The sequence below is a fragment of the Ranitomeya imitator genome, chromosome 3 (assembly GCF_032444005.1).
Source record: "Ranitomeya imitator isolate aRanImi1 chromosome 3, aRanImi1.pri, whole genome shotgun sequence".
Lineage (NCBI taxonomy): Eukaryota > Metazoa > Chordata > Amphibia > Anura > Dendrobatidae > Ranitomeya > Ranitomeya imitator.
The window spans coordinates 387218161-387244161 of NC_091284.1; the positions used below are offsets into that span (position 1 = coordinate 387218161).

A 26001-nucleotide genomic window follows, 5' to 3' on the forward strand; every position below is an offset into this window, starting at 1 on the left:
TCCATGAAATGTAATCTTCTAGTATTCATCAGACAGGGTACTGTTCACTGTAACACAGGATTTTAGTTACCGTAAACTATTAGGCTATTTCATACTTTGTATGCACATGGAAAATCTGATGAATAAGTGAAACGTATGACCCCTAAAAAAAAGTCATACATTATAAAAGCATAGATTTAGTGTAGTATACTGTTTGGTAGGTTCTCATCATATTAAAGAGAACCTAACACTTGCCATAATGTGATTTACCTGATGCAAATGCCACTGTTCCACTGAATCTGGCATTGTTTTTTCTTTTACTCATACGTCTCTCAATTTCTGAAATAAGGCCCTCTCTTCCCTGTTTCTCAATCTGTTGGGTGTGGCCCACAACATTACGAACTTTAGGCCGGCGTCACGCTGGCGTTTTAAACGGCCGAGTGCAATGCGATAAAAAAATTGCATTGCACTTTGACCAAGTTTAAGCTATGGGGCCACTCCCACCAGCCGACTTTTTGTCGGCTGTTTTCCTCGGTCTGAGACCATCGCAGCTGCGATGGTCTCGGACCGAGGAAAACTCTCGGCTCACTCGCACCCATGTAAGCCTATGGGTGTGAGTGAGACAGCGCACACCACTCAGATATCATCTAAGTGATGTGCGTTATAAGCGGACCCCAGCAATGGAGGAGATGGAGAAATTCATTTCTCCACCTCCTCCGCAGCTGTGCTCTGATCCTCCCTGTGCGAGAGAATCGGAGCACCGACGCATGACACTCGGCTCCTGCTCTGCTGCGAGCAGGAGCCATGTGTCATTAGCATATCGCATCCGATGATCTCGCATCGGATGCAATACGCCAGTGTGATGCCGGCCTTAAGCGTGTTCTTGAGGAACCCTCCTAGTTGGCTAAAAAGACTACAATTTAAATATCTCAAGAATGGAGAAGATCAAAAATAAAAAAAAATGCTAGAGGCTTTTTTGTATGCATGGCAACTGACAAGTTCTCTTTACAGTTACACTAAGAACTTTTCCTAGAGTTTACGTCAGAATTGCACTAGGAACGTTGGGCCAGATTCATTAAGCCTAATGTTGTGAGGGGCAGTCTTCATATAGCGAGCACTGGAGTAAAATGCGCCTAATTCATTAAAAGGCTTGTGTGCTTTCTCCGTGAATGCTTCCAACCAGCACCTGGTGTACGTTTCTAGCGTAATTTAAATCACTAAAGAGGTGCAAATTTTCATGAATTTGCCAGGTCTGTTTTGGTGGAGCTGACCAGGACCAGTGTAAAAAAAAAAGCTAAATTTTGGCGCAAAAACTTTGATGAATGAGGTACTTAGACACGTTGAAAACGCTTCTGATTCATTAAGATGTGCACGCCTCATAATGAATCAAGCGCAACTGGTAAGTGGAGTACGCTTTCGTGTGCCTCGCCAGAAACCTTACTCTGATCAGGGACTAAGATTTCTCAAGTAAGGAACACCACAGCACATTATGAACTAGATGCATCACGCCTATGTGCACCCATATTGGCAAAAAGACCTAAAACTCGTGTGGAGTCATCAAAAGTTGCCAAATCTTAGCACAACAGCACTTTGCGGAAACATTTTGTGATTATTTTTTTTTAAGACCATTTAGTACAAGATTCTGGTTCAATTGCTTTAATAAATTGAGGCCACAGTGGTAAGTTAGATATGATTTTTCTGTCGACAAGCTTATAAAAACAGTAGAAATAGAAATAAAGCTTTGTGCTACACTCCCGACTGTAACCCGAGATGATTCATTTGAAGCTTGGCCAACTTTTTATTTAGATTATATACAAATATATGCTGCAAAATGGTGAACATACCCTTTGTGTCTTATCAGCATTGGGAGCAATAAGATGATTTATAGGGAGCTGTTTTAACAAATGTGTGGAAACAAGCATAATTTGGTGCTCTCGGATCGGGAATATGCTTAGGACGATAAAAGATCTGGTAACATAAAATACGGATATTTGCTACTGGGAATGAAGAGAACATAAATTTTTAGCTGAAATATAAAAGCGTGTTTTCCATAGCTGTTTTCTCACTATCTCTATCTCGGCTCATCTGCGCTATCACATTATTTCCCATCAGTGGCCGTACACACGTACATTTGGTTATCTATCTAGGTCCTCCTCCAGCCGGAGTAATGTCTTCCCATGCCCAGACTGCAGGCCGGTTGTGCAGTCTCATACATTGTGATCAGATCAGCAGCAGGTTTATCTACCATAGGCAGGTCTCTCCGCTCTGTAACACGTGCGCTCTGCCATTACAGGTGAATCTCTACCTCTTGCAACTTCCAATCAGATTTTAATTAAGTTCAGCGCCAAGGGACAGGCAACAGCCAGAGGATTTCATTTTGTGTACCAAGGTAGGTGGATAAATGGCGTGTCATGTACTGTGGTCATCCAAGCAGTGCATGAAACCTACAGGGACCGTCATACAGATATTAAAAATGTCACATGGTTAGATTGAGAAAGTGAAAAGGGACATAGTGAAAGAAGTGGATTTGGCTGGTGCACAGCTCGGGAGGATAGGCAGCTGTGACTCCGCAAATACATCATGCAACAATGTATTTTATGTGTCTTCGCAACTGGAATTTGGTATATACAGTATTTCGCAGCCAATGAGAGTAATGTGCCATACAATATGCAGTAATGTATCTTGTTCTGAGCACAAATGAAAGATCTCTCTTTTGCCAAGACTTATCATCTTCATATCAGGGATTTTTTTTTTACACAATGCAAGGCTCCCATCTGTTACCCAGGCATATTGAGCACGATGTAATGGAGTGCATTTACCACTGAAATATAATATCAGTAAAAGTCTAAGCCTCTAGTCTCACAAATACACGTCATAAATCTCGACAATAACAATTCTATTCTATTATTCTATCATTTTTCATGTTCTTTATATTAAAGCAATGTTCCCATTACTATGTAGGAAACTCATTCAACTGAATACATTCATAACTGATATTGTCTGGGGTTTAAAAGAAGAGAACACTTTTTTTCAAATGTCCTATAAGGGCATTAAGAGTTAATACAGGGGTCTTAGGATTTCAATCAGTTGATTAGAGCAGAGAGTGATTAAAAGAGAATCTCTGTAAAGGCTCATTCAGATGACAATGATTTTCTCATGCGAGTTTTATCAGCATTTTTGGATCAGATGTTCATAACCGTTTGGTCGGTCTCATAATGAAGGATTCTCAAGCCTCTTCTACCAAACAGCCGTGAAAGAATGGAGAGCACCCGCATGGCATTTGAGTGCTGTCCAATTTTTTCATGGACTCATAGACATTCATTGGAAAGTTTGATCCGATATGAAAATTGGACATGTCGACGTGATTTTGTGTGGACTACTTGCTCCTTGAAAATGCACGGGTATGTGAAAAACTCCATTGACTTTAAGGGTACCTGCCCACGATCAGGAAATAACAGCAATTTGGAAGCAGTGTATTTTTTCTGCGTTCAATTAAGCTGGTAAATTCACGTGTGTTCATTGAAAAATGATGATTTACCGCATCCAATACATTCTATTTTGGAAATGTCTTGTGTAGGGTCTCCACAACTCCACAACAGAAATTGACATACTACGACTTGTAAATCACCACGGCAAGTGAGTTTACGCAGCGTTAACAGCACAGTGGGCATGGGATTTCTATAAATGCCATCCAGTGTGCCTGTATCATAAAAAGCAGCGTTTTGGATGCAGCGCAGCTGAGCTGATCCCAAAATGCTGCTATTCCTGATCGTGGGCACATACGCAAAATACAGATCAGACACGTGCAAGAAAAACTGATATCTGAATGAGCCCTTATTGAAGAATCTGGCACAAACATCCCATACATATATAATCCAGTAATATCAATATGCACAATGTGATGGTTAATATTCGTGGTGGTGGCTTGACATGAAAAATTACATTGATGACCTATCTCAGTGGATAATATTTCAAGAAAACTCTTTTAATGTAAAAATTGACAGTATCCCGGGTGTCGGCAGTAATCCTCGGGAGAACACAACTCCTAGCGTTAAAGGAGTTGCCCACTTTAAGAACATTTTCAACTTTGGCTGCAGTTTGTTCTAAAAAACAAACAAACCATGCTTTACTCATTGTTCTCAGGTCTAGTGCTGGATCTCTGGCGCTGCTTGCAGTGTCCATTATTGGCAGTCACTGACATCACGTTGACAGCGCAGCAGCCAATCAGTGAACTCATCGATTCTCTTGCCCATGTACAGAGAAACCCCCTTCTGAGCTCACTGATTAGCTGCCACACTGTCAATGTGATATTATCATTAAAATCCCAAGAAACCCTTTTAATAACATAAACATTGTGTCTACTGTCTACTACTTGCACATTAGAAAAATTCAACATCCTTATGTCTTCCATAACATGCCCAATGGAGAATATACAGTGCCCTTTTGTTTCCAGAACATTAGCTTATTTCACCCTTAGTTACAAATATATTTCCCATTATGTACTCCTATCAGTCTACCTTCATCTCCTTTTCTCATCCTATCTCTTTTGGACCGGTTACCACCATTTTTTTGCTTTTTTTTTAAGCTGTTCCTCGCACTAGTGCCACTCAGTGCAGCTCAATACCGGAACCCAAGTATGGACGCCGTATTGGTAATGACTTCTCAGTTGGAGCTGTTGTCCGTTTTGAGTGCATTCCTGGTTATGCGTTGTTGGGCTCCAAAAATATTGAATGCCAAGCAGTGATTGGAGCCCTGGCACAGTGGAACACTACAGTGCCCTCCTGTGTTGGTAAGTGCCCTGTATGCAATGGTATCATTATTTGTTGTAGATTAATTCATTTATTTGTTATGCATAAAACTATATATTCATTATACATTGCAATACAATATGGCACCAGGTCTGACGTATGTTCTGTCCACTGTGATTTATTAGTGCCTTGTGGAGGAAATCTGACTGAGCGCAAAGGAACCATCTTGTCTCCAGGTTTCCCTGAACCATACTTAAACAGTTTAAATTGCGTATGGAAGATCATGGTACCCGAGGGAGCAGGCATTCAGGTGGGAATTCTACACGGAATTTATATGTCTGGTTCCTATTTTAGTAAGCAACTGTTTCATTGTGCATTATGTCTTCTTTTCCGAAAATGTAATTACATCATTTTTGGCCTACCTAAATTAATTTGAATGGTAATCATAGGGGTATAGAAAAGTTAATTGTACTACTGCTGACATTAAAGAGCAACAGGTTTGTATTTGTTAAAAATCTCAAGCAGATCCAATGTTATCTCATATAGATCTTGTAGATAATGGTCATATATTTTGAAAGGAGTAAAAATACTGCTTTCAAAATATATGTTTAGAGGCATTTTTGTGGCATTTTTAGGTGCTTTTTTTGGTGTGTGATTTTTCTACACTATATAGGTTTTATTGTCGAAAAATACAAAACCAATCTCATTGCTTTCTATGGGTCAAAAAATGTTGAAAAAGCAGAAAGAATTGACATGCTGAAGATTTAAAAAACGCAGCAGTTCTCAACTTCAGTCAAGAAAAAAAATAGAAGCGTCTAAATGAAATTTCTGAAATCTCATAGCTTTTGCTGCTACTGTGAAACTCCGCTTTATTTTTGCATTAAAAAATGTTGCAAAAATTGCTGCAAAAACACTTCATGTGAAAATACCTTAATAACTCTTTTTCTGAGTAGCCAAGATTTGTTTTATTGATATTTAATGTATGTCATCTTTTTCTAGCCATCCATTCACAAATTATTCCCTCATGAATTTCAGAATGAAGGAATCTTTGCCAATATCATTAGCGTTGGACACCACCACTTAAACAAAAATTTAGGAAAATGGTTCAGTTTCTTCTTTGTCCTGAGATGTGCATGGTTCCTTCTAAATCTACTTTGAAGGAAATATTAGGAAAGTTCTTCCTTCCAATCCGTGTGTCTTAGGGCTCTTGGTTAACAGAATCTTTCTACTTTGTGTGCTGTGGTAAAGTGGAAATGTTGCCATTGCTACAATTTTTAGTATTTTTTTGTGTTATGTATATTGTTGTTTTAAATGTATCATTAGACTCTTCCCATCATTTGTGCATCTTTGAACTTATAAAACCATTTTTTATCTCAGTATGATGGCCTGGACATTCATTAAACAGATATCACTCACCCATGAAGCAATGCTGTGCAATATTTATGGCGTGTTTCCTAATTGAGGCTCAGTTTAATAGCTTTTCCAAGTCATTCCCCAGGGGACATTCAGAAAGTCACAGAGTCAGAATGTCACCAAGTTCAGTGTTTTGTGGTGTAGCACATTCATTCTTGTTAGGGGTAAAGTGTCCCTTTGTGAAATGCACTGGGACATTGGGTCAGAACTTAGACCTGCTGCTCATACTAGTTGGTTATGGATTTTGGCGCCTCTGCACACATCGACCATCATGCGTTAATGTTAAGTTAATAAATGGGATATCTCAGTGTATGTGTCCCATGAGAGATCTGGAGCTGTTTGTTATGCGTTTGCTTTTTTTTTTCCAATAATGAAAACAAGTTTCTCTGCATGACATTTTGTTTTTGAGTTTTTAGGAGCTTTGTATCCAAGCGGAGAAAACATGTTCTGACACCTTTTTTCATCTTTGTATTTCATCTCAGACCCTGTTAGGCAGACCTCCTGCTGATGTTTGTCAGTATTATTTAGAAGAACTGCAGGCATATCTTCTCTCTTCATTCCACGATATCTACAGTACATTTACTTTTAGATAGACTGTTCCTTCCTGATGTAAGCACACCCCAAGAATTTTATTAATTTACCTAAATATGTTAAGACATGAGTCAGCAAACAAGTCCGCCATGTATATATTTTTTTATAACTTTCATATGTTGAGATGTAAAGGTCTAGTAATTAGAGAAGATGAAATCTTTGAAAAATCAAGTTTGCCAGCCTTGTCGAATTCTCTGCAAAAATTCAATTCACGTTGAATCGATCCTCAACAAATAACAGGTACTAATAAGGTGTTAATAGCACTGAAAACAAGAGTCAAAGGACTGTTCTCGCCCCTGGTCTAGTATCCTGACTCAGAAGTCAATGGGGTCAAGGATCAGGGTATCTGCCAGCGAAAAGTCAGTCCAGGTACAACTAAACCTGGATGCTCAGGTTGGGTGTCTCTGGCTAAGTTCATTAAGTTGGAGAAGTGGCTGATAAAACATCTGGTCCATCATGCCCTGTATACTATAATCACTGCAGCTGCTGCCAGCATGGCTACTTCCTGTAGCCCTAGCACTGGCAAAGGTTGGGCATCGGTGACTATGTAAGCAAAGGGGATGAGCAATCAGAATGCATCTATTCAGTGAAATCTTTAGATATGTCAATCCAAGAGAAAGAAGAAGAAATGACACATCTGGTTATTTATATTCTAACTTTATGTTAATCAATAAATATAACTGAGACTGAGGGTTTTCACAGCTGCACTGGTCATAAAAAATCATACATAGGCTCTATGCTGTAACCTGGACATCTAAATTGCTTGCCAAGTTTGGTTTACTGTGCCATTTCACAATATTGACCCTTAAAAGGTAAAAGGGTTACTACTGACAGATTATGTAAAAATGATGTTTTCCTTCTTGAATGATAAAGTGGCATGAAGAAACCATGGTATGATACACAGCAATTCAAGTGAAATCATGGTTAATCTCAATGCAGGATCATAAGTGATAACTGCTATAGTAAAGAAACCTTAAAGGACCTACTGATTAAATCAGGTTTTTGCTGTGCATGTATTGCAATTTTTTGTTTTGTTTTTCACATGATGATCTTTAATTGAGAAAAATAACAATCTTACAATCTTTAGCCTGGTTATTGAGGCTTTTTTTGGATTTGTACTTCCTGTCCATTCAGGAAGTAAGCTTCATATTAACAGAGGCCTGCTTACAATGACAGATAACACCTCTATACATATATGATCCACGATTCACAAAAGGTGATGTCACAGAAGTCCCTGCTTCTCCTCTCTTCACATTGACCTTTGCACAGTCTCATTAGATGTTTCAATGCAATATGGATGGTCAAACTCTGTTCACAGTAGCTTTTACATGTGTTGTTTCCTGAAACAACAGGAAGTTAGACTCTTAAAAAGTCTTCAATGCCCAGTGTGAAAATTGTTGTTTTTAAATTTTGAATACACATTGTTATATAGGGCAAAACTTGCCAAAAAAATGCATTTAATACAAACAAATATTTAACCAATACGTAATTTTTTCTGAAAGATTCTCTTTAAGAGACACATTTTGAACTTCTGTTTAAGATCAAGTTATTTTTGTATTTGCTCACTAATGCCTTAGAGAACACAACAAAATCATAAAATAAAATTGTTTACTTTATAGAAAATATTTTCTTTTTTATTTAGATCCAAGTTATAAGCTTCGGTACAGAACAAAACTGGGACTCGCTGGAAGTCTTTGATGGAGGAGATAACACAGCCACCATGCTGGGGAGTTTTTCAGGTACTTTACCAACAGTTAATATAATTAATAATACTTGATATTTTATTTCTGCTCCTTTACTTCAATCTATTGCCCTATCAGGTTGTATGTGTTACCATGAATTGCTATGCAATTTAATACGATCTTTATCCTGATTTCACAATATAAGCTATGTATATAAGTATCTATATAATTATCTAAGGGTCACTTCCGTCTTTCTGTCTGTCTGTCCTTCTGTCTGTCACGCAAATCCCAAGTCACTGATTGGTCATGGCAAAACAGCCACGACCAATCAGCGATGGGCGCAGTCCGACGGCAACATGGCCGCTCCTTCCTCCCCGCAGTCAGTGCCCGCTCCATACTCCCCTCCAGTCAGCGCTCACACAGGGTTAATGGCAGCGCTAATGGACCGCGTTATGCTGCGGTGTAATGCACTCCATTAACGCTGCTATTAACCCTGTGTGACCATCTTTTTTACCATTGATGCTGCCTATGCATCATCAGTTGTAAAAAGATCCAATGTTAAAAATAATAAAAAAAATTAAAAATCATTATATACTCACCGTCTGTCGGCCCCCGGATGCAGCCCAGGCCTTTCCTGCTTTTCGCCACGCTTGGGTCCATACATTGCGGTCTCGCGAGATGATGACGTGCGGCCTCGCGAGACCGCTACGTCATCATCTCGCGAGACCGCAATGCACTCTTGGGAGTGACCGGCAAAGTCCGGCCGCTCCCTACTCCCATACAGTCAGTGCCTCCTCCATACCCCCCCGGTCAGCGCCCGCCACCCACATATCGTTGTAGCAGTCCGTTAAACTGACTGTGTTACACCGTGGCATAAGGCGCGGGATTTAAATCCTGCGGCAATGTCACTGATTGGTCGCGCCCAGCTGGCGCGACCAATCAGCGACATTGCCGCGGGATTTAAATCCTGCTTCCCTGATTGGTCGCGTTGGCTGGGCGCGACCAATCAGGGAAGTGGGATTTAAATGCCGCGGCAATGTCGCTGATTGGTCGCATGTTGCTGATTGGTCGCGCCGGCTGGGCGCACCTTCCGCCAGCTTCCGGTCCCAGAGATGCATTGCAAAATTACCCAGAAGACTTAGCGGTCTCGCGAGACCGCTAAGTCTTCTGGATAATTTCGCAATGCATCCTGGGAACAGAAGATGGTGGCAGCCGCGCTCATCGCCACAGTGCTGTTGGATCCCAAGGGTGAGTATGTAACTATTTATTTTTTTTATTTTTTTTTTTTTAACAGGGATATGTGCCCACACTGCTAAATACTATGTGGGCTACATGGCTGCTATATACTACGTGGTCAATACTATATACTACATGGCTGCTATATACTACGTGGGCAGTACTATATACTACATGGCTGCTATATACTAATTGGACAGTACTATATACTACATGGCTGCTATGTACTACGCGGACAGTACTATATACTAATTGGCTGCTATATACTACGTGGGCAGTACTATATACTACATGGCTGCTATATACTACGTGGGCAGTACTATATACTACATGGCTGCTATATACTACGTGGACCGTACTATATACTACATGGCTGCTATATACTACGTGGGCAGTACTATATACTACATGGCTGCTATATACTACATGGACAGTACTATATTCTACATGGCTGCTATATACTATATGGACAGTACTATATACTACATGGCTGCAATATACTACGTGGACAGTACTATATACTACATGGCTGCTATATACTACGTGGACAGTACTATATAGTACATGGCTGCTATATACTACGTGGACAGTACTATATACTACATGGCTGCTATATACTATGTGGACAGTACTATATACTACATGGCTGCTATGTACTACGTGGGCAGTACTATATACTACATGGCTGTTATATACTACGTGGACAGTACTATATACTACATGGCTGCTATGTACTACGTGGACAGTACTATATACTACATGGCTGCTATATACTACGTGGACAGTACTTTATGCTACATGGCTGCTATATACTACTACGTGGGCAGTACTATATACTACATGGCTGCTATATACTACGTGGACAGTACTATATACTACATGGCTGCTATATACTACATGGACAGTACTATATACTACATGGCTGCTATATACTACGTGGACAGTACTATATAGTACATGGCTGCTATATACTACGTGGACAGTACTATATAGTACATGGCTGCTATATACTACATGGACAGTACTATATACTACATGGCTGCTATATACTACGTGGACACTACTATATACTACATGGCTGCTATGTACTACGTGGGCAGTACTATATACTACATGGCTGCTATATACTACGTGGACAGTACTATTTACTACATGGCTGCTATGTACTACGTGGACAGTACTATATACTACATGGCTGCTATATACTACGTGGACACTACTATATACTACATGGCTGCTATGTACTACATGGGCAGTACTATATACTACATGGCTGCTATATACTACGTGGACAGTACTATATACTACATGGCTGCTATGTACTACGTGGACAGTACTATATACTACATGGCTGCTATATACTACGTGGACACTACTATATACTACATGGCTGCTATGTACTACATGGGCAGTACTATATACTACATGGCTGCTATATACTACGTGGACAGTACTATATACTACATGGTTGCTATGTACTACATGGACAGTACCATATACTACATGGCTGCTATATACTACGTGGACACTACTATATACTACATGGCTGCTATGTACTACGTGGGCAGTACTATATACTACATGGCTGCTATATACTACATGGACAGTACTATATACTACATGGCTGCTATATACTACGTGGACAGTACTATATACTACTTGGCTGCTATATACTACGTGGACAGTACTATATACTACATGGTTGCTATGTACTACATGGACAGTACTATATACTACATGGCTGCTATATACTGCGTGGACAGTACTATATACTACATGGCTGCTATGTACTACATGGGCAGTACTATATACTACATGGCTGCTATATACTACGTGGACAGTACTATATACTACATGGCTGCTATATACTACGTGGACAGTACTATATACTACATGGCTGCTATATACTACGTGGACTGTACTATATACTACATGGCTGCTATATACTACGTGGACAGTACTATATACTACATGGCTGCTATATACTACGTGGGAAGTACTATATACTACATGGCTGCTATATACTACGTGGGCAGTACTGTATACTACATGGCTGCTATATACTACGTGGGCAGTACTATATACTACATGGGTGCTATATACTACGTGGGCAGTGTTGCTTGTTTGAGTGCAATGAAATCATCTTGCGAATGTGTTTTCTTCCAACGCCGTTCTGCAATTCTGGATACTTGCCAAATCTTTTTAGCGATGTTATTGTGCCAGGGTTGTCTATTAGTTTGACGCACTCTGCTATGCATGACAGGGGCGACCATGTCAATAGCTGATGCAAGAGTGGCATTGTAGAAAGCAGTGGCAGTGTCTGTCGTGAAGTGAGGATATGGATGCTAGTGGTAGGATAGAGTCAGAGAGTGTGTGGGTATCTAGGTGTGCAAGGTTCTTGCATGGGTGTGCATGTTGCTGGACATGGGTGACAGGTGAGGCGGACAGGGATGAGAAAGTGAGGGACGAATTGTCTTTCCAATATAAAAAAAACCGCATGGGCAAAAAACAACGTATACAATGTAATTTGTGCAGCATGTTATAAAATCTTGGACTTTATGTGAAATACCTCCGATCTGTAAATATTTGGTAGTGAGATGGAAGGAGCAAAAAGAACAGTTTTCTTCATTTATGATTACCTACAGGCATATTTTTTTGCATCCAATAAGATTCAATTTTAACACGATTCTGAACTAGAATATCTTTTATATTTTTTGTCCTCCGTTATGTAACAAGCTGATCCCTGGACACTTTAGGCTACTTTCACAATAGCGTCGTACTCGGCCCGTCGCAGTGTGTCGGGCCGACGTACCGACGCTAGCAGTGAATGTGCCGCACAACGGGGGCAGCGGATGCATTTTTCCTGCGCATCCGCTGCCCCATTGTGAGGTTCAGGGAGATGGGGAGGAGTTCCGGCCGCGCATGCGTGGTCGGAAATGGCGGACTGTCGGAAGCAAAAAAACTTTACATGTAACGTTTTTTGCTCCCGGCGGTCCGCCACAACACGGCGCAACCATCGCACAACGGTTGCGACGTGTGTCAATGCGTCGCTAATGTTAGTCTATGGGGCAAAAATGCATCCTGCAGACAACTTTGCAGAATGCGTTTTTTCCCTAAACGACACATTGCGACGTATTGAAAAAAAATGCTAGTGTGAAAGTAACCTTATCCGCAATTTATTTTTCTCCCTCTAGCAAATGCCAATTCCTGTTAATCGCAGATCTAATTTGACTGTCCATAGGACCAACAGTATTTTGTATTGCATTTATTTGCTTTTCACTTGTTCATAATTAATGAGATACTTTCCCCTGATGATTAGTGGGTGTGACAAGGGTAATGATTGCTTATAAATATCTTGTGAGCTCTGCCCTACTTATCACCTGTTGAAGTGCAATGTGAGCACAAAACAATCATTGTCTGTATTTGCTCCATCGTTTTATCTGCCTGCTGTTGGTATGATGATGCCACAGTAAAGGATTTTGTTGCACGAGACAGTATATGCCTACCCGCTTTCTTTTTAATGGAAATATAAATGGCATTGATTATAGAAGAATTTCTAAACTGAAACAAGCCAGTGAGCACAATAATCCAGAAGTGGAAATAAAATGATTTCACCATAAACCATGCACAATCATGTGCTTCCTGCAAGATTTCAGACAGCACAGTGAAAAGAATAATTTGAAGAGTTGTCTTGCTTGTATTGGAACAACACAAAAATACAGAGAAAAGTAGACAAATTGGACATAATTTCACACAAGACCTCAAAAATGTACCGGGCAAAATTGTTGGCATCAAGGGTCATCTGGTCCAACCCCATGCTCAGTGCGGGATTCACTAAATATTCCCAGACAGATGTCTGTCCAGCCTCTATTTGAAGACTTCCATTCAAGGAGAACTCACCACTTCTCGTTTCAGCCTGCTCCACTCATTGATCACTCTCACTGTCAAAAAGTTTTTTTCTAATATCTAATCTGTCTCCTCCCATTCAGTTTCATCCCATTGCTTATAGTCTTTACTTGTGCAAATGAGAATAAACTGATCCCTCTACAGTATGACAGCCCTTAAGATATTTCTAGACAGCTATTAAGTCTTCTATCAGTTTTCTCTTTTGCAAGCTAAACATTCCCAAATCTTCTAACCATTCCTCATAGGACATTGTTGTTCATAAACAACTTTTTCAAGCATTTGATGCTTGCTCAAACTCACCTGTGGCAATTAACAGGTGTGGGCAATATGAAAATCACACCTGAAACCAGATAAAAAGGTAAGAAGTTGACTCAATATTTGAATTGTGTCTAAGTGCCACACTAAGCATGGAGAAAAGAAAGAAAAGAAGAGAACTGCCTGAGTACTTGAGAGCAAAAATTAATGAAAAATATCAACAAATTCAAAGTTACAAGTCCGTCTCCAGAGATCTTGATATTCCTTTGTCCATGGTGCGCAACGTAATCAAGAAGTTTACAACACATAACACTGTATCTTATCTCCCTGGACGTGGACAGCAGAGAAAAATTGATGACAGGTTGCAGCGCAGGGTTGTCCTCTTGGTGGATAATCAGCACCAATCAAGCTTCGAAGAAATTCAAACAGTCCTGCAGGCTCACATTGCACCAGTGTTAGCGCCATTTATCAGTCGAAATTTGAATGAAATTAAATGCTATGGTATTAGACCCAGGAGGTCCCCTTTTGACACAGAGATATAAAAAGCTAGACTGCAGTTTGCCAAAATTTATGTAAGTAGGCCAAAATCTTTCTGGGAAAGGGTCTTCGGGACAAATGAGACCTTTTTGTAAAGCATATCATTCTACTGTTTACCGAAAACGGAATGAGACCTTCAAAGAAAAGAACACAGAACCTACAGTCAAATATGGTGGTGGTTGATTTGCTGCCTCTGGCACTGAGTGCCTTGACTGTGTGCTTGGCATCATGGAATCTTAATCCCATTGAACACTTGTAGAGAGTTCTTAAAATTGTTGTTTTAAGATCTCTACAAATATGAGAGACCTGGAGAAGTTTGCAAAAGAAGAGTGGTCCAAAATTCCATTTGAGAGGTGTAAGAAGCTTGATGTATAGGTACATCACAGACTGTATATATTATACAGTGCTCCTGAGTCCACATTAGTGACACAGCTCTGTCCTCTGATCAAAGGGAATGCAGCCATGTCATCCATAGGTGGCCAGCAGCTCATGCTGCGTAAGACCAATTTTTAAGGAGCTGCAATAAAATATGCATATAAATGTATAATATCAATTTATTAAAAGTCATATGATCACCTGGTAAGAAGTAGACATAAAGTCCGTGAGCATTATAGGCTCCAGCTCACAATAAACATTATTTCCCAGACATAATAATAGTAATATTACTGTGTGCATTTTATATATGGTACCTCTGATTCTGTAATATACAGCTGCAGATAAAGCAATGAATGATGCTGCATATGAAGAAAAATATATTCTGTCTCCTCATCGACTACATATTTAAGCGGTAAATACTCTGGCTCTGTGATAGCAGCAATAACTTTTGCGTAATCTTGTAGGACAGTTAAAAAATGCAACTTCAATATGTAAAGCAGTATACAAATATTATTTGCTGTCTGGAATTGTGTGTGTTTTTGCTTGGCTTTAGGAACCACAGTACCGGCATTGCTGAACAGCACGTCAAACCATCTCTACCTGCATTTCTTCTCCGATATCAGTGTGTCGGCAGCCGGCTTTCATCTGGAATATAAAAGTAAGATTTTGTTTTGTGACCCAATTGTATCATCTTAAAGGATGCTGCTGTTAGAGTTGGTAACAGCTGATCGGTAGGTGTGTTGAGTGTCGAACCCCCGCCGCCTTGATATTGAAGGCCTCCAATTGCAAAGCTGAGTAATTATAAGCATAAATACATTTATAATGTAATCTATAGGTATATCAATGTACAAGAACCACAATAAGCACTCATATGCACAGACATTTGTAATAAGCACAATTCCTCCCTCCTATACTCCAAGCTAAACATGATTAACACTTATCAGACCAAACCTGCTATTAACTTGAATCCATAGATCCTGAATTTGTTGATATCTCAGAACAGGTAGTAGTGGTTATACTGCTGAGTCTCTACATTGCTAACTAAGTATGATGTTAATGTAAATTGTATAGATTTGCTGAAAAGCAATTTAGCTGTGCAGACTAATGGCTGTTAACTTATTACCGGGCAGAGTAATGCCTAAATGTTCAGCCTAAGACGATAACTCAGACAATCCTAATATAATATAGGAATAGTAAAATATATACAAGATGTGAATAGACATAAATATCCAAGACACAGTCATGATGACATTGCCCGATATTTAGTAGTAGATTAGCATATATTAGTATTGATTTATATCACACAAGTTGTAATCAAAAAACATAAAAGCCTTTTAGATGCTGCATAGTCCAGGATGTATTACGGCCGTTATGTGCTACAACCTTAAAGAGGTATTCATAAAATTTGTAAATAATCTCCTACCCATTGTGTAGAGCAGTGTTCCCCAAGTCCGGTCCTCAAGAGCCACCAACGGGTCATGTTTTCAGTATTTCCTTAGTATTGCACAGGTCATAATTGCATCACCTGCACAGGCAATAATTCCATCACCTGTGCAATACTTAGGAAATCCTGAAAACATGACCAGTTGGTGGCTCTTGAGGACCAGAGTTTGGGAATACTGGTATAAGGGATAATTTCCCGATGACTGGGGATCCAACCGCTAGTATTCCCTATTGAGCCTGTGAATTCGGGCTCTGAAAAGTCCCATGCCCATGTGAATGAAGCAGTGGTCGATCATGCGTGCCACTTCTCCATTAATTCTTTATGGAAATTCCACAAATAGCTGAGCTCTGTGCTTGTTCAGTCTTTGGCACTCCCATAAGAATAAATGGAGCTAATGTGATCATGATCAACCTCAGCTCGATTCACAAGGGGCTCTTCAGAGTCCTGGTTTTCACAATCGGTGGTGATAGATGATAACTTCCAAATTTGAGAATACCCTGTTACAGAAAATTAAGAAGCTCCATGAAAATACAACCTACAATATATAAGTACTGGATAAAGCCATACAGGTAAAGGATGATTGACTGGTTGCAATTTAATTTTTTAGATTTTTCCGGTATGAGCATGTCAGTGAGCCACATTCCTAAGAACAAGTCAGTTACTTTCACATTTTCTATGAGTAGGAAATGCATTGCCTTTGCATTGGAAGTTCCAGAAACCAAAGCGAGAAGTCACAGATTTCCATAACTCCCAAACATTTTTATGGAAAAATGCTAGGGCTACCATCTCACCTCTGAAGGGTCCTTGTCTTTGGCAGGATTTATCATATTTATGATCCAACACTGGGTTTGTCAGCTGTTGGATCCCTGTCAGCACAACTAGAGTTGAGCGAATTTGTTCAGAATCAGTTCCGAATACGATCGGCATCGAATATTGTTTTTGCAATATTCGTCGAACACAGCCGAGCATCAATAGATTCAATGGAAGTAGAATTTACCAAATATGTTCGGAACCGATGATCAAGCATACATTCAGCATGAATAGGGTACTAATATGGCACGAATATGGCAAAGTCAGGTTCGGCGACCGAATCAGAACTAATTCGCTCAACTCTAAACACGATCCTTATGATAAGACATAAAAAAATTCCCGGGACTTTGTATGTTTCAATCAAAGCTTAAAATTAGAACAGTTCAGCACCAGTTTTACAAAATACCTCTATTTGTGAGAGGGCATGGGAATTATTATCTTCTGCCAAGGTAAACGGGATACAAATAGGTTTTCTACTTCATAGTAACTATTTTTATCATGCAGCATTAATGGTAAAGTTAGGAAATATACTGGATTCCGGTCTTTCTGTAACTCTTTTGTGTTCCCATAATTTGGCACAATGGTACAAATACTCTGAGTCTTATATTCGTTGACCTAATCAATGTATTTTGGTTGATTTTAGCTGTAGGTCTTGCCAGTTGCCCAGAACCAACCGTTCCTAGCAATGGAGTGAAAACTGGAGAAAGATACCTTGTGAATGATGTGGTTTTCTTCCAGTGTGAACCAGGATATAGTCTTCAGGTACTAGGAAAGATTCCAACCCGAAGCTGAACCTTGGCTAGAATAATGGCTGTTTTGTCTGTACTGGTATAATAATGGATGTAAATGATGACTTTATTCAAATAGGTCCAATTTTCCAATCTGATTAGTGAAATGCTCCATTTAATAATAGAAACTGTATAAATATATTTGGAGACTACATTAAAAGGAATCTGTCATGTCCCCAAGTGGTATTAATCTACAGATATAGAAGTTATCTGCAAGCTAATACTTTTGCAATGCTGTCCAGCTGCCTTACTAAAAATGCAGTTATCAGGTGAAAATGAACTGTATTCCTCCTGGGAGCTGCCAACTTTCAGTCATAGAGGTGTGTCCTGAGTGTCCATAGTCACTGCCCATTATACAGTGGGTGTGACTGCTAGCACGCCTCGGCACTTTGATTGACAGCTCACTATGCCACGCATTTGTGCAGAATGAGCTGTCAGTCACAGTGCCAGGGTGAGCTTACAGCTTCTACTCACAATGCTGTGAGCAATGACTGTACCTACTCCGGGCACGCGTCTATGACAGAAAGCCAGCGGCTACCAGGGAGAATAAAGTTCATTTTGTCCTGGTAGCTGTGCTTCCTGTTGCTGGACAGTATTGTAATGTTAATAATCTGCAGATTAACCATATATATATATATCATTAATAGCATTTTGGGACAAGCAGGATACCTTTAAAGAGGACCTTTCCCTCTCCAGATATATATTTTAGTAAATACTTGTACCCTGAAAGAAATAACGACTGACGCGCTTCCTTTGTCTTAACTCTATGGTGTGCAATTCTTGATAATCCAACTAGAAATGGATGAATACATTGACATCTGGGTGCTACCAATTCACTAGTGGAAGGGGTGTGTCTTTGTACAATCTGACATAGTCATAATTAGCACTGATTGGATAGTGCATAAGGACACGCTCCCCAACTAGTAAAACTCATTTGTCAATTTATTCTTATATTTCTAGGAGGAATAAAAGAAGAATGGCATAATGCCCAGTCCTAAGAACAAATGAGCAAAAATGTTTACTAAAAAATATAAGTATTTAGTAAAATATACATCAGGATAGGCGCCTGCCCTCTTTATTCTAGCCATAATCGTTTCTGAACATGTTGCATGCAAATATATTTTTGTGATATACGAGGGGCGTTCATTAAAGGTTTCCCCTGGCTGACTTTCTGTGGACTGAGAGCAGTGAAACTTTCCACAGTTATTAGTCCTTCTCTACATCGGTGCCACCTAGGGGCACACACTGCTCCCATCTCTTTAAGCATCTGTAAACACCTTGATTGGAGAAAAGCCCAAAAACCACGTTGTGACCTCCGGAAATCAGAGTCTCATCATCTGGAAAATTCTTGCCCTTCAAAAATAACTTCATTGTTGGAAAGAGGTGGATGTCCGGTGGTGCGAGGTCAGGTGAATAAGGGGTATGCAGTAGAATTTCAAAGCCACAGGAGCATGTTTCCATTTGGGCAACATGTGGGTTGTAAACTGGTGCATCGTCTTGCAGAAGGCTGACACTTTTGGTGAGCATACCACGTCTCTTGGCTTTGATGGCCTCCCGCAATTTCCTAGAAAATCCATCAATACTACTCCATGCTGGTCCCAAAATACTGTGAGCATGACCTTGCCTGCTGAGGGTTGAGCACCTGCCCTCTTTGGAGATGGTGAGTCATGATGCTTCCATTGCATCGACTGGATTTTAGTCTCAGGATCATAGTGATGGACCCAGCTTTCATCCTGTGTGATCAGTCTGTTGAAAAAGTCCTCCTGGTTTCCATGGCACATCGTCAATAGAGCCTGAGAGCATTCGACTCGTTCTTGCTTCTGGAAAGGTGCAAGCAGCCAGGGAACCCAGTGAGTAGATACCATATGCATGTGAAGATGATCTTGGATGATTTTTCCAACGGACCCCACACTAATCTTGACATTTTGGGCTAGGTGTCGAATGGTTACACGGTGATTTTCCAAAATGGCGACCTCCACTTGCTGGATGGTGTGTTCATCAATAGCAGAGTGGGGTCGCCCTGGAATTGGAACTGTTTGCATGGAAGTCTAACCACATTTGAATTGACAATGCCAGACTACATCAAACGATGGGGAATCATCACCATAAACCTCTTTCATCTCATCGAACGTCTCCTTTGGTGTGCGGCCTTTCAAGTAAAAGAACTTGATGACTGCTCTGTATTCCACTGGGTCCATTATCAAACCTCACACCACTTCACCATCTGTAAAATCAAGACCATTATTAGTTCTGAGTTGCAAATTGGCACATAACCTATAGAGACTTATATCATTTCACATGTGTAGTTTCAGCATCCTGTGATAAATAGAAGTGGGTCAGGGGAAATCTTTAATGAATGCCGCTCATATCTCCACAATAGCAAATTTTACATGTGGTAACATTTGTAGTCTTCAATAGGAAAGCGCTTTAAGAACTAAAAAAACGGCCATTGATGACAACATAAGTTTTAGGTACTGACATAGGGCATTTCAAGGGTAGTTTTTGCGTAAAGCTGGTTGTCTAGAAATGTCCTAGACTTGCTGATCAGCTAACAGCTACCTCACCTCCGTATATTTTTTTTAACTTTTTTATTCACATTGTTGAAAAGAGCATAAATCTCTCAAGTTATCGCTTCTCTACAGTAGAAATGCCAGGTTTTAAGTTTTGGAGCTTTATGTACATAATAAAAAAAACATAAACAATAGTATGTGATATTGCAGAAATAATGTTTTATGGGTTGTATTCTCTTCCCTACAGGGCCACTCACATATTTCATGTATGCCAGGGACAGTGAGACGCTGGAATTATCCGCCTCCTCTGTGTATCGGTATGTGAAGAAATACACTAATTGGTTTTCTCTTTGATCCATTTGTGATGTATGGTACCTAATCTATTAATATACAGTATACTGTATGGTGGAAATATTGCTAAGATATTGCTAAAATGTAAAATAAATGTTATCTGTTTATCTAGGAATATTTTTTAATGAATCACAGTAACACAAGGATATAAATATACAAGCATTGCAAAATATCCATGTATTCTTAACAGATATTTAGCACCCTATAATAATATCTGTACAATGTACCCAAAAAATATAGGCCAAATTGTCTATAACAGACTTAGCTACACAGCTTCCATAACAAAACCAGCCATATGACCAAAACAAGCCATTATCACAGTCATAATGTCTTTATAGCAGATCCAGTAATGGCACCACCATATCAGAACCTATATGTGTATCTAAGACAGTAATAGAACGTACCCACAGTATCATCATTAATGTGCCAGCTAATGCTCCTTTCACAGTGACCATTCCAATTCATTAATAAATAGTGTCTTTATTCAAGGTACCACCATAACAGTCAGGAAAGAAAACTATTTAAAACTTCATGTCAGGAAAGAAAAAAACATTCCAGCTTCTAAAAGTCCAAAAATGTATTTAGAAAATATTTAAAACTGCATGGCAAAATAATTCACATAGACGTGTAGCAACGCGTTTCAAACACTTGAAGTGTTCTCTCTCAAAGCTTCGCGAAAGAACAATTTGAGTGTTTGAAACGCGTTGCCACACATGTCTATGTGAACTATTTTTGCCATGAAGTTTTAAATATTTTCTAAATACGGTACATTTTTGGACTTTTAGAATCTGGAATGCTTTTTTCTTTCCTGACATGATGCATGTGTGATTACACGAGATCTGTGCTTCAGCACGCGATATGTCATTGCAGGTGAGCTGCTTTTTCTTTCCTTCACTACCACCATAACAGTGCCAGGCAGTGCCCGTATCACAACACATGTCATACGTGTGATAATGCCTCTTATACAGATGTGTCCACCCTTATCTTTATGTGAATTTCATTAAGTACCCCAGTTATCACCATGCACTAACAAAGCCATTATGGGTTGCAATCCACATCACACTACTTACTATGCATATATAGATATGTTTAGTATTAGCATCTCCCAACAGAGTACCACAAAATTATGCATTTTTTTAAGCTGGTTATGTTGCTCCATTCATCTTGGGCTTTGTAGAGCCAAAAAGAGGTACGAAATGAACACACATCTGTAGGGCAACTTAATCCCAGATTTAGTGAGATTTTCACCAGTTTTATCTCATAAAAGACCTGAATATTAGATAAAATTTTGCTAAATTTGGCGTTATCTTGTTAACTCCAACCAGCTTGGCAAAATGGGTGGAGCTGGGTTTTGCGTAAGCCCACCTATCAAATTGATGAAAAGTTATTCCACTTTGGAGCTTCAAAAGCCCCATTTATTAAGACTACCGTATGCACAGTCAGTCTTAATTAATTGAGCTCTAAGTCCCAATTGTCCCTCCCAGCGAGGTCTCTAAAAAGAAGCTTGAGAGTAACATTTTGAAACTTCAAAGAAGCAGGAATCTCAAACTATCATGTGATCATTTAAAGTGGACCTTTCACCAAATGTTTCATGTTGAACTGGACACACAATGTAGTAATGACTGGAACATTAAATGTTTTTTTTTTTCTCCTGTTGCAGAGATGGTAACAATCAAAATTTGTCACCTAATGTGTTAATTTTTGTTGTGATCACAGTGTTGCTGATTACTTTCACTGGTGGCTTGTACATTTTACCCTTGTGTGCCCAGTAATAAGAAGGCATCAACAAACAGGAGAAAAAGAACATGCCCCATAATAACTCATAACTCAGAACAGGCTTCTCCTGTGGGAGATGTAATGACAAACTACTCTGCTCTCACTGCAGAGAGAGTACAAGTTAACATAAGCACAATGAACATAAATGTGATTACTGACATCTTTGAGTACTCATATCAAGACAGGCAGAATGTGGGGAGGGACAGTACAGCAGAGGTGACAGTGCTATGATAGAAGGCAAGCTGACCGAAGGGGTTTTAATGTGACAAAGCTAAACTCGGCTGTGGTGCCCCTCCTTACACACTGACTTCCGTGACCTTATCTGAAAGATGTTAGTCATCTGTGCTCTACTTCCAGCACTTTCTAATCATGCAGGAGGTTAGACCAATAGATCAGGGCTGTATTTCATTACATCTCACACACTGAGAAACCTGCTGTAAGCTATTATGGGTGATGTTCTTTTCCTCCTGTATGTTGCTGCTTGCTTATGATTGGGCAATTTCATACATGGGGAAGACGTACACATCAACAAACACAATCCCAGGTGAAAAACTCTTTGATAATGCCCACCTTCTTGGGCATAAAAAAAATTAATTAGCACATTGAGTGCCATATACTTTGAACCCTAATATCACCATAACGGAGACATAAGATTTATAAAAAAAGAAAAAAACAACAACATTTTATTCCACTATCCAGCCACTATTACATCATGTGTCCAGTTCAACATGAAACATTTGATGATCCTATGTATTAAGCTTATGTGTTTTTTTTAGATTACGACAAACATCTTCTATATTAGACATGTTTGCAGCCAGCAGATTTTCCATTTTATAAGCATTCTCTATTGTGTGCTGCAAAATTATATACCCCTAAATTACGCCAATAATATCGGAGACAGGTTTTTCTATGAAATACCTTGTCTCTTATAGTGCTTGCATTACAATACAGGCGAGTTCTTAGTTTTTCTGTTTCTATTGCAAAGCTTTTTTTAATGGTGCATAAAACAAACCTGTTTCTGTAACCTCTTACCAATGTTGTCCACCTCTTACAATGCAACATGCAATATCATATTTCTACATATTTTGTTTTGGTAAGTACAATATAAATGCAGCTAGGCAAAAAAAAAAACTATCCATATGAAATGATAATACACATATTCATTATTCATAGGACCTATAATATGCATAAGACTATGAATGAACCATTTATTCTGTGTGCAATTCATCTTCCGCATTGTGGATGCACTTGCTGCATATTAAACATAGCGTAACAGCTCTCTATTCAGATGGCAATGTCATACTATGTTGTGAGATGTGTATATATGCATATATATTGTCAAATGCACAGTGGCTTTGTGGTTTGTTTTATGACTGTTGTGTATATCTCTTTCACTTAACCCTTTGGTCCTCGGGTTCATTATTTTTACCCACAATGCCATACTTTCGAAAATTTAAAGAATCACCTACATTCATTTGTTTACATTCAGCACAATGTGGAGGAGTGACGGAAGACATGGAAGGTGTTATACTGAGCCCTGGATTCCCTGGGAACTACCCCAGTAATTTGGACTGCACCTGGAAGATCTCCTTACCGGTGGGATTTGGTGAGTGACAGAGCAGTCACATTCATACACTACATGCTTCAACATGGTTTCTACTGCCTAATGAACTGTGACAGTGGAGGTTATAAGATGATGTGTGATGTAGGAGAGACTTGATCATGGTAATATTTTACTGTTTAGAATGTCAGGGGCACAGATGCTCAAGGTTCTTTTTTTCCCAGTTCCTCCAACTCTTCTGCAATTTTTTTGATAATATTTTAGGAACAGGGAAAACTACAGCATAAGACTTGCATAGTGACATGAAGTAGATCATCCCCATTGGCTCTTAGATGCCAAAAACCTCAAATACAAAAAATGTGTTAAGGCATTTAAGTATTTGCATTAAAAAAAAGAAATGTAAAAAATATGAAAATTAATTTTTTGGTGTAACACTATACGTAGTCATATATTAGACTCCCCAAGGGCTAATTCACACAATAGCAAGTCCCATAAGTCTTATGACCTATATATGGCTATGATAATGTTAGGGTCACAAAATAACCTGTGTACTTGCTGTAAGACAGGAAAATTTGGGCACAATACAATGTTGTGAGTTAGCTTTAAGATGTATTTTAGTTAGAATTCAACTGTCGAGGTGAATTATGTAAGCTATAAGTCTGGATCTGCAGCACAGACAAGAGGCATTGGAGCAGCAAGGGACAGCAGGGTAAGTAATGCAGGACTGACCCGGGAGCAGTGTAGAACAGAAGGAATGGATGAGCTTGACAGCACTTTTAGTGCAGAATGGCACATCAGAAATGGATGAGCTGGAAACTACCAGGAGCAGCATGGCACAGCAGAAATGGATTAGCTGGACATCACCAGGAGCACCGTGGCACAGCAGAAATGGATGAGTTGGGCATCACCATGAGCAGCATGGCACAGCAGAAATGGATGAGCTGGACATCACCATGAGCAGCGTGCCACAGCAGAAATGGATGTGCTGGTCATCACCATGAGCAGCGAGGCACAGCAGAAATGGATGAGCTGGTCATCACCAGGAGCAGCGTGGCACAGCAGAAATGGATGAGCTGGACGTCACCAGGAGCAGCGTGGCACAGCAAAAATGGATGAGCTGGTCATCACCAGGAGCAGTGTGGCACAGCAGAAAAGGATGAGATGGTCATCACCAGGAGCAGCGTGGCACAGCAGAAATGGATAAGCTGGACATCACCAGAAGCAGCGTGGCATAGCAGAAATGCATAAGCTGGATATCACCAGAAGCAGCGTGGCACAGCAGAAATGGATAAGCTGGACATCACCAGAAGCAGCGTGGCACAGCAGAAATGGATGAACTGGTCATCACCAGGAGCAGCGTGGCACAGCAGAAATGGATGAGCTGGTCATCACCAGGAGCAGCATGGCACAGCAGAAATGGATGAGCTGGTCATCACCAGGAGCAGAGTGGCACAGCCGAAATACAGTTAGGTCCATATATATTTGGACAGAGACAACATTTTTCTAATTTTGGTTATAGACATTACCACAATGAATTTTAAACAAAACAATTCAGATGCAGTTGAAGTTCAGACTTTCAGCTTTCATTTGAGGGTATCCACATTAAAATTGGATGAAGGGTTTAGGAGTTTCAGTTCCTTAATATGTGCCACCCTGTTTTTAAAGGGACCAAAAGTAATTGGACAATTGACTCCAAGGCTATCTCATGGACAGGTGTGGGCAATCCCTTAGTTATGTCATTCTCAATTAAGCAGATAAAAGGCCTGAAGTTGATTTGAGGTGTGGTGCTTGCATTTGGAAGGTTTTGCTGTGAAATAAACATGCGGTCAAAGGAGCTCTCCATGCAGGTGAAACAAGCCATCCTTAAGCTGCGAAAACAGAAAAAAACCATCCGAGAACTTGCTACAATATTAGGAGTGGCAAAATCTACAGTTTGGTACATTCTGAGAAAGAAAGAAAGCACTGGTGAACTCATCAATGCAAAAAGACTTGGGCGCCCACAGAAGACAACAGTGGTGGATGATCGCAGAATAATCTCC

General features: G+C 39.8%; 1 protein-coding gene across 1 annotated transcript in view; it reads left to right on the forward strand.

The window, feature by feature from the left end:
* Nucleotides 1–26001, forward strand: part of CSMD2 (CUB and Sushi multiple domains 2) — a 1686610-nt gene that overhangs the window by 1492749 nt on the left and 167860 nt on the right. Inside the window, exons 33-40 of the mRNA XM_069756979.1 lie at nucleotides 2273–2368; nucleotides 4565–4768; nucleotides 4913–5037; nucleotides 8374–8470; nucleotides 15276–15380; nucleotides 17620–17738; nucleotides 20522–20591; nucleotides 23891–24007. Of these exons, the coding sequence (XP_069613080.1) occupies nucleotides 2273–2368; nucleotides 4565–4768; nucleotides 4913–5037; nucleotides 8374–8470; nucleotides 15276–15380; nucleotides 17620–17738; nucleotides 20522–20591; nucleotides 23891–24007 (933 nt within the window). The remainder of the gene's footprint in view (nucleotides 1–2272; nucleotides 2369–4564; nucleotides 4769–4912; nucleotides 5038–8373; nucleotides 8471–15275; nucleotides 15381–17619; nucleotides 17739–20521; nucleotides 20592–23890; nucleotides 24008–26001) is intronic.